General features: G+C 40.5%; 1 protein-coding gene across 1 annotated transcript in view; it reads left to right on the top strand.

Annotated features, from left to right (window-relative positions):
- LOC144497744 (adhesion G protein-coupled receptor D2) overlaps positions 1-16,043 on the top strand; it is a 44,245-nt gene extending 28,202 nt beyond the window's left edge. The window contains exons 14-18 of the mRNA XM_078219181.1: positions 3,976-4,129; positions 7,534-7,667; positions 12,176-12,291; positions 12,779-12,899; positions 16,038-16,043. Of these exons, the coding sequence (XP_078075307.1) occupies positions 3,976-4,129; positions 7,534-7,667; positions 12,176-12,291; positions 12,779-12,899; positions 16,038-16,043 (531 nt within the window). The remainder of the gene's footprint in view (positions 1-3,975; positions 4,130-7,533; positions 7,668-12,175; positions 12,292-12,778; positions 12,900-16,037) is intronic.
- The last annotated feature ends 784 nt before the right edge of the window (positions 16,044-16,827 follow it).

Genomic DNA, 16,827 nt, shown 5'->3' with positions numbered 1-16,827 from the left:
CCGCTGTGCCTGCCTGGACGAACCCCAGTGATTGGAACCCCACACTGACCTTTCTGATTCTCCCCCTATTCAGGCCTGCAAATTTTTTACTCCCCACCCACTCGGGCCCAGAGGCCCCTGCCTACCCTGGTCAGTGCACAGACCTGTATGGTCCTTTTGCCTCCTCTACACTGTTCCCTGATTCTGCCACTCGCTACTCTCCCCAAATCCCAATTAGTCAAATAAGTTAAAACTCACCCTCATTGACATGCTCAGAAAAATTCTGAAGTCAAATCCTGGTGTTATCTTGCACCAGTTTGAGGCAAAGGCAAAAAGGTGGGAAGCTTAACTCACCAGCTCTTCTCTAAATGACTTGCAGTAACTTCTGTGTTCAAAGGAAAATGTTCTTGCTGTGAGATTATGGTATTTTGTGCAGTGTATTTATCATCATTTTAAAAATGGACTATTTTACCCAAAATATTTATTATTGCATGCAATCATAGAAATAGAATTTGTGTCAAAATGGCGGCATATAACCTCCGATCTCTGAGGGCATCAAACCCAGGAGGTACCCCAGATGAAGAATCATCCACACTTGAAGCATTATCTCTGTTTTCTCTCTCAGATGCTGTCAGACCTATTGAGATTTTCCAGCATTTTCTGTTTTTGCCCCAGAAGAGTGCTGGGTTTCCTCTCAAAAATCCCCACCTGAAGATTGCAAGGCGATTGCTCAGGAAGTTCAAGCATTCGATGGGCAATTACCCTGCCCTGGGAATCAGACTTTAGATGGTTCCAACTATCTTAGCAGAATAGTTACACAGGAAAAGTTCGAATTCATACCACTTCTAACTCCTGTGTAACTATAGGACTGGTCCCATTCCCCTTCCCCTAACCTACCTATTTACCTTTCAGACTTACCTTCTTGCTGGCTTCCCAAAGTTACTGGGACCTTTTAGAGGAGTGGCAGTGGCATAATGTTATTGTTACTGGACAAATAATCCAGAAAGCCAACATAATGCTTTGGGGACCTGGGTTCGAATCCCACCATGGCAGATGGTAAAATTTGAATTCAATAAAAGTTTGGAATTAAAAGTCTAGCAATGATCATGAAACCATTGCTGATCTGGTTCACTAATGTCCTTTTGGGAGGGAAATGTGCCATCCTTGCCTGATCTGGCCTACATGACTCCAGAGCCACAGCAACGAGGTTGACTCTTAAATGCCCTCTGAAATGGCCTCGCAAGCCACTTAGTCCAAAGTTAATTCGGGATGAACAATAAATGCTGGCCCAGCCAACAACGTTCATATCCCATGTAAGAATTAAAAACAAATTATCTGTTTTATGGCAGCCAATGTAAAAAGTGGGTGTGGCTTCCTTTCAATCAGAAGGTCAGGTGAGGAAGGTGCAGCTGCCGACTAAGGTCGGAAAAAAGGAACAGTGTCAATCCGACTTAGGGCCAGAACTTTCAGGCAACTTGATTGAATGATAAATATTGAATGCTCTTTTTTGAAATAGTTCAACCGCTTATGTTCATCTGTGATAGCAGATGGGCCGTCCCCCACACACACACACACATTACCTTACCCTTCAGTTCAATGTGGGGATATGGAGCTCTGATGCCAAGTACTTGCAGTCATCCTATAACTTAAGTGGCCATTCTTCATGTGTGAATTTACTTAATGAACACTGCCAGGGTGCCGCAGCAATGGGGTATCACTGTTTAGCCTGACCTTATTCTCAACTGTCTCGAACTGTACATAATGATCAGGAGTAGAAGCATTGCTGGTCCACCTTCCCAACTCTGGGCACTGAGACTGTAACTATCCTATTGCTTCCCTGGTGCAAAATCACCGAACTCATGGAGCAGAATAGAGATTGAACTGAGATTTTCAGTGGTCTACATGCCTTATTTCTCCACTGCCCTTATCAACTGAGAAATGTTAATGGATACATTGAAAGTTTCCACATGCAAGAAAATGATTGGCGCCCAGCTCTGGAAAACAGAAAAGTTTAAAAAGTAAAGTTTATTTAATAGTCACAAGTAGGCTTGCTGTGAAAATCCCTGAGTCGCCACACTCTGGCACCTGTTCGGGTACACGGAGAATTTAGCATAGCCAATGCACCTAACATGCACATCTTTCGGACTGTGGGAAGAAACCCGAGCACTCGGAAGAAATCCACACAGACATGAGGAGAATGTGCAAACTCCACACAGACAGTGACCCAAGCCGGGAATCGAACCCGGGTCCCTGGTGCTGTGAGGCAGCAGTGCTAACCACTGTGCCTCCATTCGAGTGGCATGTTTTAAGATTTTGACCAAGAATAATGTATACCAACTGTTAGGCTAGTAATAATTGTAGCAAATCCTGTACTCTGTCAATCGACTCACTTTTAATTTGAAAAGAAGTTAAGGATGATAATGTTAGTATCATACTATATATGATACTGGTGTTATATGTGTTGATGCAGATGCTGGTTTAAGCTTCCATCATTGGCATTTTTCTTCTTCAGCTTATGCTTTGCAGCGTGGAAGAATAACAAAATAATGCAGTCATAATGCCAACTTTATTAGTCTAGTACAAACAAAACAACTTTTAAATACTTTCGGAATTTTACTCCTGTCATGTCTCCTTTATATCCACCAATTCATTCTCTATATTCCTTCCTTAACTTTTATTTTGTATTTTATCTTTAACATATTGGCCTGGAATTTTCAGCTATAATGATGGCAAAGCTGTCAGCACTCTTCATCACTGCAGTGTAAAACTCATGAAACTCTGGCATCTATAATTGTGTAATTAAATTTTCCTCCCTTGTGTGCTTGTTGTGGTTGTCTTAACATGAACTGCAACTTTTTTCACACTATTCTCGCTGTAAAACAAAGAAAAAACACTCTGCCTTGTAACTAATTTTTTTAGTGGCATATGAAGTCACGCAGACTGCTGACCAAGCTCTCTGGCCTGGGATAAAATAGTCATAAGAGTGGAGACTAATTCCCTTTGAATAACATTTAAAACTTGGTGATTTAAAAAATATATTTCTAAATCCGTTTGACAGTTCAGCTCTCCCTTATCCCTATGTATATGTCCTAATATTGAATGAGATGGTCACCCCACAGTTTAAGATTATGCAGGCAAAGAGGACCAGACAACTGGTGCAGGATTCCTCTGAAAGTATTGCACTCTCTAACTAGAATTCCACTCTCAATATTGGGGAAGTTGATGGTTCCCATGGGGTATACAATTGGAGTAAAATCCATGATGGGTGGCTCAGCTGTAGAGATGAGAAGGGGCAAGGGGGAAGGATTGGATGAAAGGAAGAAGATCAGGAAAGCAACAGTAGTAGGGATTCAATAATTAATGGGGTAGATATGTGTCTGTGAGTGACTGCTGAGCACTCAGAGGGGAGGGTGCAGAGCTAGAGGAGTCAGGACCCCTATGAGTACCCAATGATCAAGGTAGAAAGAGTGATCAAGTCCTGCAGGCAGATTTTAGGAAGCTAGAAAATAATTTAATAAGCAGGACTCCAAAGGTAGTAATTTCCCAATTGCTTCCAGTGCCACTAGGAAGTATAAACATAGGAAGATCGAACAGGTGAAATTGTGGGCTGGAGTGTTATTGAAGTCAGGCTGCCCTATTAGAGGAGCTGGCTTAAGGTGAATTTTTTTGGGGGGATTGGCACTCTGCACTTAATGTATTCAATGAGGCAACTTGTTGGTGCCCTCAGAGTTGGATATCCCACATTGAGCAACATGATGGCAGTGAAAGGTTACTTAATCTCAAGTAAGTTATGGGATGTACCAGAGAAATAATGCCCAAATCCAAGACAGACAAAGCATAGTATGCAGATCATGTCATAGAAATGCAACTACATCAACAGTTTTACAACTGAATCCAGCAAAAAAATGGTATGTAATATCTAAAGTGCCGGAAAATGATTAAAATTGTTGGAAATACTAATAACAAGACAGCTAATCCACTGCCTCTTCGTTCTAGTCTGCCTGTACTGCTGTTACTGCTCTTCTGCACTTGTTCTTTATGGCTGCTTTTGCATGGATGATGGTGGAGGGACTGCTCCTCTGGAGTAAGGTGGTTACTGTTAATTTAAGTGAGGAACGGAGAATGAAATATTACTATCTTATTGGCTGGGGTAAGTTACTTGAAAATAATCCGTCATACCATTGAAACTAAGGTTTTTAAACTTTGGTGCATCAGTGCTGCTACCGTGTTTTTTAAAGTTAATGCCACTTTTACAATTGTCCAATTTATATATAAAGTGAGCTGGAGTTGCCGATCAATTAAGTTGATCTAAAAATTGCATTGCAGGTTTGGCTTAACTTTATTCAGAGACAAAGATAAATTCCCTTGCTTCTTTAAGGTTTAAAGAATTCAGGAAGCTGTTTCTCAAATCTCCTGCAAAACTTCGCAATTACTGAGAATCCAGATATTCAGTTTTATATACGCCATGATTCCAACAGGGACTAACAAAACATGCATATTAAATGCACATGCTTATGTTTTCTTAATCATAGGTTCCATCATAGGAACAGTAATTTATTGAAAATTCTAAGATAATGGTTGTACATGAATTATCTTTGTTTGAATAATTGAGTATTAGCAGTGAGTTAACAGAAAACATTTATAACTACATTTTTCGTCATTAACCTTACTTGCTAGATTGCAGCTGTACTAAATGTTTATAGGACTGGGGTGTCTGAAAAAAGTGTCCTTCCTATTGGTCACTTGTGGCTGACAAGCCTATGAAGCCTGGGTAACCCTGTTTGTACTAATTTCCAATTCGTTGGTTTGTCCTGTTTGAACTTAATGGGTCTGAAGATTTGAAAATGATTGTTCTTGCTGTTGTCTCATTGTTAAACAAATTCCAAATCAGAGCATACTTTTAGTTATGAGCTTAAGATATATATGTCAATGGGGTCAGTGATTTTAAACTTTACATGTGACCCATGAGACTATTAAATGGCTTGAGAAGACAAAAGGGTCGGATCCTCGTAAGGGAGTTAATTCTGTTTTTGCTGAAGCCACTGACCTCCGAATCAAGGCAAGTTAGCTTGTCATTATAGCAAGTGAGTGGGCACAGAATCATGAATAGGCATAGAATAACATTCGTGAGTGACTGTACACTTCTCCAGATCTATTCAGTTCTATCTACCATCTCCACCCTAGTATGTAGCCATCAGAAAGCATCATAATATTATGATGAGCTGGCAACCTTATAATACTATTTATTATAATCCTCTAAATTTCAGAATGATAGTCCATTACTAAAGAGTGACAGACACATTAGATAGATGTTTAATGATTTCTGAGCTCAGCCACTCACTGTAATGTTATCCCATGCCTGTTTGTCATGCTTCTGAGCAAAGAATCATAATGAGTAGTCATGGAATAACATTACAGTTACATTAGTAATATAAGAGAGCAAAGTCAACATATCATGAAGCTTGTTTCTGGTTACATGCTGAGGTGAAGTAAGTTGACAGGGCTGAATGAATTTGCAGCAGTTGCATGAATGAGTCAAGGATTATCAGATATAAATAATTTGTGTTTATATAGCACCTTTCATGTTCACAGGATACCCTAGTGGCACGGTGGCACAGTGGTTAGCACTGCTGCCTCACAGCACCAGGGACCCAGGTTCGATTCCCAGCTTGGGCCACTGACTGTGTGGAGTTTGCACATTCTCCCTGTGACTGTGTGGGTTTCTTCCAAGTGCTCCGGTTTCCTCCTGTAGTCCAAAGATGTGGATTGGCCATGCTAAAATTGCCCCATAGTGCCAGGGGGACCAGCGAGGGCAAATGCATGGGGTTATGGGGATAGAGCCTGGGTGGGATTATAGTTGGTGCAGACTTGATGGGCCGAATGGCCTCCTGCACTGTAGAATTCTAAACCAGTTTGTAAAGGCAACACAATCGTAGTGAAAATGTAGGAAATGTTGCAAAGATAGATTTGAGTGCAATACAGATTGAGATATTACATTTATAAACAGGTATACAATGAAATTAACAAATTCAGTCATGTCAAGCTGTCTTTTTACAGGGCCTATCAAGTGCTTGGGTGAATCTGGGTGTGTTTTCTAAATCAAAACAAGTATTTAATACTGTATAATTCATTGACAGGGTGTTATTTGGAATTTGGGGTGAGATTCTGGTCATGTACATTCAAAATAATGGTAATGATTTGGGAGAGAATGATAGGACTTGGAATTCTAATATATAAGAGAATCGCAATCCTAAACTTGGAGAAATGAATGCAGGGAGGTGTCAATCCTTTTGAAATGAGAGACGTGGGTATTATGGATGTAACTAGGCCATTCAAATTGGACATTCAAAGTACATAAAATACACTCTAGGATAACTGGAGATTAGAAGAACATTTTCTTGGTTCTGAGAAATATATTCTAAATAAAAGCACTTACGTTTATTTTAAAAGTTTGAATGACATCATCTGGTTCAGAATGCAATCGAGAGCTTTTGTGTTACTGATAGAGGGACCCAGGTTCGAATCCAACCTTGAGTAACTGTCTGTGTGGAGTTTGCATGTTCTCCCCGTGTCTGTGTGGGTTTCCTCTGGGTGCTCCGCTTTCCTCCCACAGTCCAAAGATATGCAGGTTAGGTTGAGTGGCCATGATAAATTGCCTCTTAGTGTCAGGGGGACTAGGAGGGTAAATATGTGGGGTTACAGGGATAGGACCTGGATGGGATTGTTGTCAGTGCAGGCTCGATGGGCCATGTGGCCGCCTTCTGTACTATAGATTCTGTGATTCTATGAATAGGTAAAGATAAAGTTGCCATAGTCCCAGATGACCATAGGCTGACGGGTGGTGATTTAACCTGAGGATCACCACAAGAAGGCAGGGCCTTCATGAATACCCTCAGCTGGTACAGGAATTGAACCTGTGCTGTTGGCATTATTCTGCATCACTAACCAGCTCTCCAGCCAACTGAGCTAAACTGACTCGTGTTAATAGTGGAAGGTGATGGAAGTGCAGAATCTGTCGTCCTGGGTCTTGTTCATTTTGATTAGAGTTGAATAGTGCGAGTTATTTCAAGAATATTTTCATAAGTGTCATCTTCAATAAAGTTTTATACAAGTTATTTTAGCTCCTTCAGGAAATTGAATGGATAAAAGTAGACAACTTTGTACATCGTCTGTTGGTATAGAATCAATGAGAAGAAAATGATGTGGATGTGGAACTAATGGGCTGGGCACTGATTGCAGGTTAAGAAATCACAAAGGGGAAAAATTCTACATGGACTTGTATAACATGGGAGGCATAAGATCCAGCAGAGGGGAATATTACATCTTACTTGACAAACCAATGTTTTTCTTTTGTGTTCTGAAAAGTAACATCTATGTTTATCAACATAAGAATGTCAGATGCTGTAATAGCATATTCTGCAATTATAATTCTGGAAGATTTGTACTGTCAACTTGTAACAGTCTGTTTTAATTGATTCAGACCAATTGTCATTACCTTATATACCTGTTCAAGCCTGACATTATTTGAAATGATTGCTTGCATTTCTACTCTAGGTCTTCCTGTCCTAATCGTAACCATTACACTGGCAGCAGCACATGACAAGTACATCGCAGACAGATACTGCTGGTTGAATGTTCACAATGGAGTGATTTGGGCCTTTGTTGGACCCGTTATCTTCATTATTATGGTAAGAATGCAGTCAAGTTTTGAATCAATTAACTTTTAAGCGTCTGATCTTCAATGCACATATCTAACTATGAGAGAATCATCGGGTAAGACAGCACTGAAGGAGGCCATTCATCCTAATGTATCCATGTTCGCTCTCGGTACGAGCTAGTCCAAGAGCTCCTTTTCCTCCTTTCCCTCGAGCACTGCAATGTTTTTCTCTTCCAAAGAGAATTGGATAATTATCTGAAAGCCACATTTGAAGTTGCCTCCACCACACACTCAGCTAGTGCATTCCAGAACCTAACCACTCGCTGTTGGCAGTTGCAATGTTTTTCCAATTTACATCATCAAGACTTTTGCTAATTTTCTTCTGGTGTATGATGCTGGCACACAATGTACTCACCAGAGGTTATTCAGATTTGGCTCAGTGCTAGAACACTTGCCCGTGAGGCAAAGGGCAACAGGTGCAACATTCTACCTGCACCACATGCCCCACTATGGAACTTGAGCACATTAGCGTGGCTGACAATTCATACAGTATTGTGAGATGTTGTAATTCAGAGGAGTTTTAAAAAAATGTTTAATTGAGAAGGTGATGTTGAGCCATTTCCTTGGACCATGTCATGTCCCAGTATATTATGAACTTTCAGTCAATACTTTTAAACTGGACACAAACGGAATATTAAAATGGCCACTGAAAATCACATGACCCTTGGTATTTGAGCCTCAAACAGCCTCAAGTCCCTACTTGATCAAATATGGGCATTCACAAACATCTGGTGAATTCGTATATCTTTTTCTTTAAGGATGGAGCATCATAAAAGAACTATAGAATTCCAGCCAATCCGAATCTCTGTTTGACACTGGACAAAAGGAGTCATTGAAATTCTATGTGTAAGATGGATGCAAGTGGATTCTGTTATCTACTCAATCATAGTTTCTTCATTCAAATTAGGCTGGGTGAATTTCAGGGTATCAGTTAACAATGCAGGATGATTGGAATCAACACACACCCCACTCTTTTCTTTGTAAAATGAGTTTAAACTTGTGGAAGTCACGTGATGAGGGAACCATTTTGTTTTTTTTGCTTTTAAAACCATCAAGAAACTGCTTGCAGACAGAAGTTCCACCAAAAGTGCCAATTACCTGCAAGTCATCCAAGCAGCCAAGGTAGTAAATGGCAGTGCATTAAAAGTGGAAGATCCTAGCAAAAAAAGGACTCTTCCCTGCCCCCCCAACCAGTTAAAGATCCTCTGAGTATCAGTGGACTGAAAGTTCAGTGACAAGAAACCTCACAGCTTATTTGAGAATGATTTTGTTTTACCAGACTTCAACTTCAGCTAAAGCATCAACTTAACCCAAGAAACTGCAGGCCTGCGGTGAAAGAGACTGAGATAATTATAAGCTGTAACAGTAAATATCGTTCATCTGTATCGTGTGGGTGTGATAATAAATAACCTAATTTATTTTGAATTCACAAAAAACTTGCTGCTGGGATTATTTAATTGAACATTCCGTAAGGAACGACACACCTCTTGCATACAAATATACTGATCATAGTCAATATAAGGAAACGCACAAATTTGTCCATGACAACTGCTGCAGTTCATCTGGTAGATGTTAAACTGAGGCCATGGGGGTGATTCTCCCAGCCCACTGCAGCGCAACGGGCTGGGAGATGCCAGCGGAGGTTGTTTAACGGGCTTCCTGCTGGGTGCCACGGCCTGCCAAGTGTCCAGGCGGAGGCTGCATAATGTATTCAAATCACCATTTGCATATCATTAGCGGATCCGGGACTGAAGTCTTTGGGCCCACCGGAGTCTCCGCTTCTAAAGGCAATAATGTCAGACAAAATTTATATGTTCCTTTCTTACTGCCCATTATTAGTATGTATGGGGGAGTCCCGAACTAGCGATCATAGTTTGAGGATAAGGGGTAAACCTTTTGGGACTGAGTCGAGGAGAAATTTCTTCGCCCAGAAAGTGGTGAATCTGTGGAATTCACTACCACAGAAAGTAATTGAGGCCAAATGTTGTGTGATTTCAAGAAGAAATTAAATATAGCTCTTGGGGCTGAAGGGATCAAGGTATAGAGGGGGAAGGCAGGATTGGGATATTGAATTTGATGATCAGCCATGATCAAAATGAATGGCAGAGCAGGCTCGAAGGGCCAAATGGCCTCCTCCTGCTTCTATTTTCGATGTATGTATATATGTAAGGAGTGTATGTTTCTTTCTCGCAAGAGTGATTGTCCCAGTTAAATAAGTCCAGCAACCAGCTTTTTGTGTGTTTTACAATAAAGAAGTTCGTTTATTATCTCAGATGGTTAGCAAAATGCGACATCTCACTCATGGTCATAAGACTATAAGAAAAGCAGACAGGCTTACGTTCTCACACATTTGTCTCACACGTACTATTGGTACACACAAAGATTAGATATGGATGAAGGTAAAACAATAGTTATATTTTATGATTGTCTCAGCCTCTTTCATAGCAGAACTGTAGTCTCTCAGATTAAATTTATGCTTTAGTTGAAGCGAAGGTCTTGTAAAACAAGATTCTTGGTGAGCTGTGGGGCTTCTTGTAGTTGATTTTCCCGGAGGCTGGCTCTCAGGTGAAAATGGATGATGGAACGGGTTGGGGGAAATCTCCCACTTTCAAGGTTTTGCTGTTTATTAACTTGGCTGCTTAATGACTCAGAACTGGTTCGTTTTTGACGAATGAGTGAGCTTTCTGATGGCACTCAGTGTGCAGAATGGCTCCTTGCTATTATTTTAAAAGCAGACAAAAGGTGGGTTTCTCTCCATGTGACTTGTACAAGTTCATTGTCCTTTTTCAGAAATGGAGAGTTGAGTTGGTTACCTGTTTGTGAAGTCGTTTGACATCTTAAAATTCACCCAGTCTAGATTGGATGAGGGCCATCATAATACATTAGAAATCATTGGGATGTATTTGCATTTGTCTAACACACATTTCATGGTGAAATGGAAAGATGAGACAGCTGGAATGCTATAGTTCTTTGGTCAATGGTTCATCCTTAAACAAAAGGGTGTGTGTTTTCCCAGGTGGCTGTGAATGTCCATATCTAATTAGGTGTTTCCTTGGGACTCAGAATTGACTGGAGTTCAGAATGACAAAGGTCACATGATTTGCAGTGGCCATTTTAATTGTCTGTGTTCAAAATTTTGAAGTAATGATTGTAAGTTGCCATATATACTGGAACATGACGTTAAGGAAAAGCAATTCATCTCCATTCAGGCGTCATTTCCCAGTGAATTTCAGAATCATAGTTGGGCCTTGATTTTCAAAGGAGAATACGTTTCTGCATTCAAGCTTGACAAAACCTTCCACTGAGATGTGAGGACAACTGTATGGTGCAGACATACACTTTGATAGACATGTTACTTTAAACACCACAGCATCTGAGGGATGTGTAAAATATTTGAGTTAGATTAACTTCTAAGAGTTCTAAGCATACATGTGGTGTCTGGCTTTGTCTACACCTGTTACACTCACTCGTTACAGTTACTTACAGAGTTAGTTTGTGAAAATGCACCACTGGGCTGTTCATACTGATTGGCTTCTTTCTCCGATCCTGGTTTGAATCTGCACATGCAGAATAGAAGTTGTTCTTATCAGAGAAAGACGAAAGAGCGGGCATTTATATTGCACCTTATCAGGCACTCTGTCCAAAGCTGCCTCACAATCAATAGAGTTACTTTTGAAATGCAGCCTCTGTTGCGATGTCGACAAATGTGGCAGCTAATTTTATGCACTGCAAGGTCTTGGAACAAGGCTAAGGTAATGCATAACAGTTAGTGCTGTGAATGGTATTGGTTGAGAGAGAAATGTTGGTTCAAATGTGGGAGAACATTTTGTCCTCCTTGTTCAGCAACAATGGGATCCTTAACGTTTATCTGAACACCAGAACATCTCATTGAAAAGATGGAACCTCTGGTAATGCAGCATTCTTTCAGGGTTGTGCTGAATTTGCATACTTAAATTCTGGAGTGGGGATTGAACCTTTAAACAGCATTCTGTCTGGAAGGTGAGAATGGTAACATCTGAGCCAAAATGAATTGGCACAGTTTTATTTAATATTATCTGATAGACAGGATTGTTCTTTTTGATTGGATTGACATCAACTAAAGACATTTGATAGAACGTTCTCAGATGCATCTGCCAATGCACTTACTGACTGACCAACATCCTCAAGCTTTCTGGCCATGAATAGCTGAGTCTTCCAGCATTACATTTAATTAATATCACTCCCTTTTGTATCTTTGGTTGTGCTGTGAGTAGGAGGGATCCTAACTTCCAAGCCCTTGTAGGCTCAATTTGCAAAAATCTGTTCAGACTTATAGTGAGCAATACCATGGGGCATCAGCTCTATTTAAAATGTCTATTCAATTCGAAGCCTACATTTAATTATGCTGGCTGGACATGTACCTTAGCTGAATAAAATATGCTGCAAGACTAAATTTGGGTTGACTGTAACAAAATCCAATTGCTTTTATTTGCTACATAGGTGAATATGTTTGTGCTCACGCGGGTTGTGCTGATCACCATGTCAACTGCCAAACGACGGGCAATCATGCTTGCTGTCAATAGCAGTCCCATTGAGCAAGCCTACGATCAGATTAGGTGAGAAATGTTGTTCAGGTAAGAGGCCTGTAGAGGGCAGTATTGAATCATTTCTCTTCTAAAGCAGAAATTAACTTGATCATACTGTCAAATAAAAAGCAAAACATAACTGCCAGTGCGGGAAATCTGAAACATAGCTGGAAACATGCAGCAGCTCAGTCAAACTCCATGGAGGCAAATGACAGTTAATGTTTCGTCCTTGCACTCTTTTTCAGGACCTTTTCAGTTTTCAACTTTAAAAAAATTGTCCAAATCTGGCCACCATTTCCCAGTTTTCTATTTTGCCCTCTATGTAGTCAACTTGAGTAAAGCGCAGTTGGTAAATTCCCCCGGAGCAATGTTGCTTCTAAAATGACTGCAATTACTTTGAATAGTTGTATTCTGTTCCTCTGATGACTGAGTTGCCTATGAGGACTGATGGTTGCGGTTTGTCTTTAATAAGACCATCCTACGTGTTCTTTGCTTCATACCTGATGTTGTGTTGCAGGGCTGCCGTGAAAGCTGTGCTGGTGCTTTTGCCCATTCTCGGCCTCACCTGGCTCTCGGGAGTCCTTGTTCCACTTTCTGTTGTAATGGCGTACATCTTTGTGATACTCAATTCCCTGCAGGTAAGTGGTCATCTCTTTTTCAATCCAGGTTACCGAAACGAGAAACTCTTTTAAAAAAAAAAATGCTTGGACCCTTTTCTTAGTTTCTGCTTTTCTAAATGTCTATATTCCCAGATCTCTGCCCTTATAGTTGACCTTTTTTTGAACTGCAATCCATGTGCAGAAACTTTTCAAATTCAACTGTGGTGGGAGCAGGACATTTTATTTTCATTAGCATTCCATGACTGGCAAAGATTAAATTGTCATATTTTGCATGTAAATTAATTCTGTGCAGATTGGCAGTAAAACATAGGAATATTTTGACACCTGCTTTTCAGTCAACTGGGAAACTAATCTCATGATTTGAAGTATTTCCCTTTCAGGGTGGAGCTATTGACTTATCTCATGCAGCAGATTTTTCTTCTGGTAACTTGGCAGAAAACGTGTTTAAATTACATGCAGTTGTGTTGAGATTTTGCTGACAAGTGTTTATAGGATAATTCATGCTCCTAGACATGCGCACTGATACTTATACATTTGTTTTAACACATGTACAAGCAATTGTCTATTTAAAACCTTGTACGCCTGGCATAGGTCAGTCTATCTGCAACTCTGTGCTTATCTCCAATGTACCACTTGTGGCCTTTATTTCCTGTGAAACTGTAATGACCTGTCTCGTTCTAAATCCAGTGTTTAATACAGCAGGTGTATCGCTAGCAGTTTGCAGATTATACACCGCATTCTGTCTGGAAGGTGAGAATGCTAACTTGTGAGCCAAAATGAATTGGCACAGTTTTATTTAATATGATCTGATAGACAGGATTTCGATCCCTGATGGGAACTAAACAACTCCTTTACAAAACTGAAATGAAGAGGGCAGTAAAGTTAAGGTTTCCAAATTCCTCCAGTTCATTTCCCCACGACTTTTGCTAAGACCAGGACAAAATTAATTTTCTGACTGGATGGTCATGGACTACTTTGAACCACCCTAATTGGGAAAATATCAGTAACTCCTGACCCTTCTATGTGAGTCCTGTGGACTGGAATTATTGGTGCAACAAATGTCCATTTGAAGTAGGCAGGAGCTTCATTTAAATATTGATCTGGTGGTTGGATGTCTTGCTCATCATTTTCTGACATCCACGTGAACCAGCTGTCCAGTGATATCGGGCCATGGAAACATTGATGTAGTATTAAGTCAACTGTGAATTTCAAACATTTGCTCACAGTTGTTCTGTATTGGTTTTCTGCTGGCACCGAAGGTTCTCCTGAAGCTTGGTGGCAATTGTTTGAATTGTATTTTTCCCCAGCATTATTGCTGAAGGCCATGAGATTGCCAGTAGCAATTTTACAATCTGACATGTGGAAGAGGTGAAGGAGTTTCCACAGAGAAATGTCAGGGAGGTATCAGTGCTCCCACTCTACCTGTAGTACTGCACTCCTACATTGCAAATAGAGCAAACATATCTGACTTTGTCATCTGGTGACAGCAGGGGCTCCTGTTTTCCATAGAAGTTGGCACAACCGAGCCGAGCATTCAAATATGTGAATGTCTTGCAGCTGAAATGAAAGCTGTTTTTTTTTTCCAAGACTGGATTTAAATGTTATTTTCCATTGTACTTTAAAAAGAAATATGTGACTGTATCTACTTCTTGTGTCAAGTCCCTGAATTTTGTTTAGGTGTCACAGTTCGATTCAGGTAATTCATCCTCTCAGATCAGCACCCCATAGCGTGTGATTAATTATTTCTTTAATAGAATGTTTTTGCAAGTTTCAAGAAAGGAATGAAAAATAAGTGGCATCAAAGAGAGGCAATTTTAAGGTGAATTTTCTTCTCGGAAGCAAAGATAAATTGACTCGCTCAGCACTAATAATGGCTGCTCTGTTCCATTGGATTAAGTGGGGTTGATGGTGCATCAGCATGTCATTTGACGCTTTCTATTGTACAGCAAACAATGGGTGAGGTTGACTTTTTGGAAGTACAGATTACAAAATTTTCCAAAGATTGAGCTTATCAATAAAATGGCCAGATTTATATTTACTGTCATGAGTGTCCACTAACAATATGGAGCAAAGATTTACTCAGAATGCCTTGCCAGCTATGGTGCTTTCTTGCAAAAAAATTAATGCTAAATTAAAATGTTTCTGAAGCACCTGTTAACTTTGGTACATCAGACTGTTGCTGCTCTTCTGCCAAATTGGCTCCCAAGGTAAATTTTCACAGGAGGGTTTACAGTGCTGCAGTCCTGACTGGAGAATATCGACGTACTCCCGACAGTGCAATTAAATACCAGTGCAATATTTCCATTTCCCACACAGCCGTCTTTACAGTCTGTTTGAGAGAGATTCTAATTTAATGAGAATTGGTGCTGAATTTTGGGACATTAATTTTTGGGAAGCTGTACGCAGAGCTGGATTTAGATTGTCCCAATTATTTTCACTTGGACCCCACCACCACCAGAGAGAGAAACATTAGTTTGTTATTGAGGCTGGATTTTGAGATGAAAGTACTGTAACTTAGGAGAACACCCAGCCCTCCCTCTCTCGGGGAGCTAAAGGACTGATTCTATGAATGTGCATCACCAACAATGAGTGTTTTCAGTCTGCCACAGTTAATGAAAAATCGCAGCTGTGCTGCTTACGATTTCTCGTCCATTAACTATTTCTTAAATAGAATGTTTTTGCAAAATTAAAGCAAGGAATGAAAAATAAGTGGTATCGAAGGAGATATTTTTGGAAGCAAAGATAAATTGACTTACTCAACACTAATTGTGGTTGCTCTGTTGCATTGGAATAAGTGGGGTTGATGGTGCATTAGCATATCATTTGGAGATTTCTATTATACACCAAATAATTTGCACAAGTGCCTTTATAAACATACCGATTACATAAATTTGCCAAATCTTGAGATTAACACTGAAATGACCAGATTTATTCTCCTGTCATGCATACCCATTCATGATGTGGGGCAAAGATTTACTCAAGAGTACCTTGACACTTTCTGTCTTCTCAACATCCACCTCCCCCCACCCCACTCCAAAAAAACACAGTGGACGGAAGAGTGAGAGGAAGTCTTCCCTGAGCAAAAAGGGTCAACCTGTCATATGCAACAAAGTGGATTTTTAATTGTGTTGAATTTGTTGTTCGTGTTTTCTATAGTGCTGAAAACCCAGTAATACAGCCGATTCTGTAATGAGCTCAATGACCAGACAACCATGAGGCTGCTCAAGGTGTAAAGTATTATGGAAAAGAAATTGGGGATTCTAAAAAAGATCAAAAGGAGCAGTTAAATAGTGACTCCATTCCAGGGGCTGAGTGCAGTTGACTTGTCTTGTGTAATTTGACTCACCAAAATGTGTTGTGTATTCCACTCTACATTGTGCAACAAGCAAAATCTCTTTGAATGTTGGTATGTCCAAAGATTTTCTTGGAGCAGTATTGACACGGTGGCACAGTGGTTAGCACTGCTGCCTCACAGCGTCAGGGCCCCAGCTTTGATTCCCGGCTTGGGTCACTGTCTGTGTGAGTTTGCACGTTCTCCCCGTATCTTCGTGGGTTTCCTCCGGGTGCTCCGGTTTCCTCCCACAATCCAAAAGCCATGCTGGTTAGGTGCATTGACCTGAACAGATGCCGGAATGTGGTGACTAGGGGAATTTCACAGTAACTTCATTGCAGTGTTAATGTAAGCCTACTTGTGACTAATAAATAAATAACCTTTAACTTTATTGGGGAGAGGGACTGGGGAGGAGTTGGGGGATGGGGAGGAGTTGGGGGATGGGGAGGAGTTGGGGGATGGGGAGGAGTTGGGGGATGGGGAGGAGTTGGGGGATGGGGGTGTGAGATGGTGAGACACTTGTTTGTCAGCTGTGGTGCTTTCTTGCAAAATAAAAGCTGAATTAAAATATTTCTGAAGCACCTGTTAACTTAGGTACATATACAGTTGCTGCTC

Source organism: Mustelus asterias, chromosome 8, assembly GCF_964213995.1.
Source record: "Mustelus asterias chromosome 8, sMusAst1.hap1.1, whole genome shotgun sequence".
Taxonomy (NCBI): domain Eukaryota; kingdom Metazoa; phylum Chordata; class Chondrichthyes; order Carcharhiniformes; family Triakidae; genus Mustelus; species Mustelus asterias.
The sequence above is the reverse complement of the archived record's forward strand: the minus strand, read 5'-3'. Positions and strand labels throughout refer to the sequence as shown.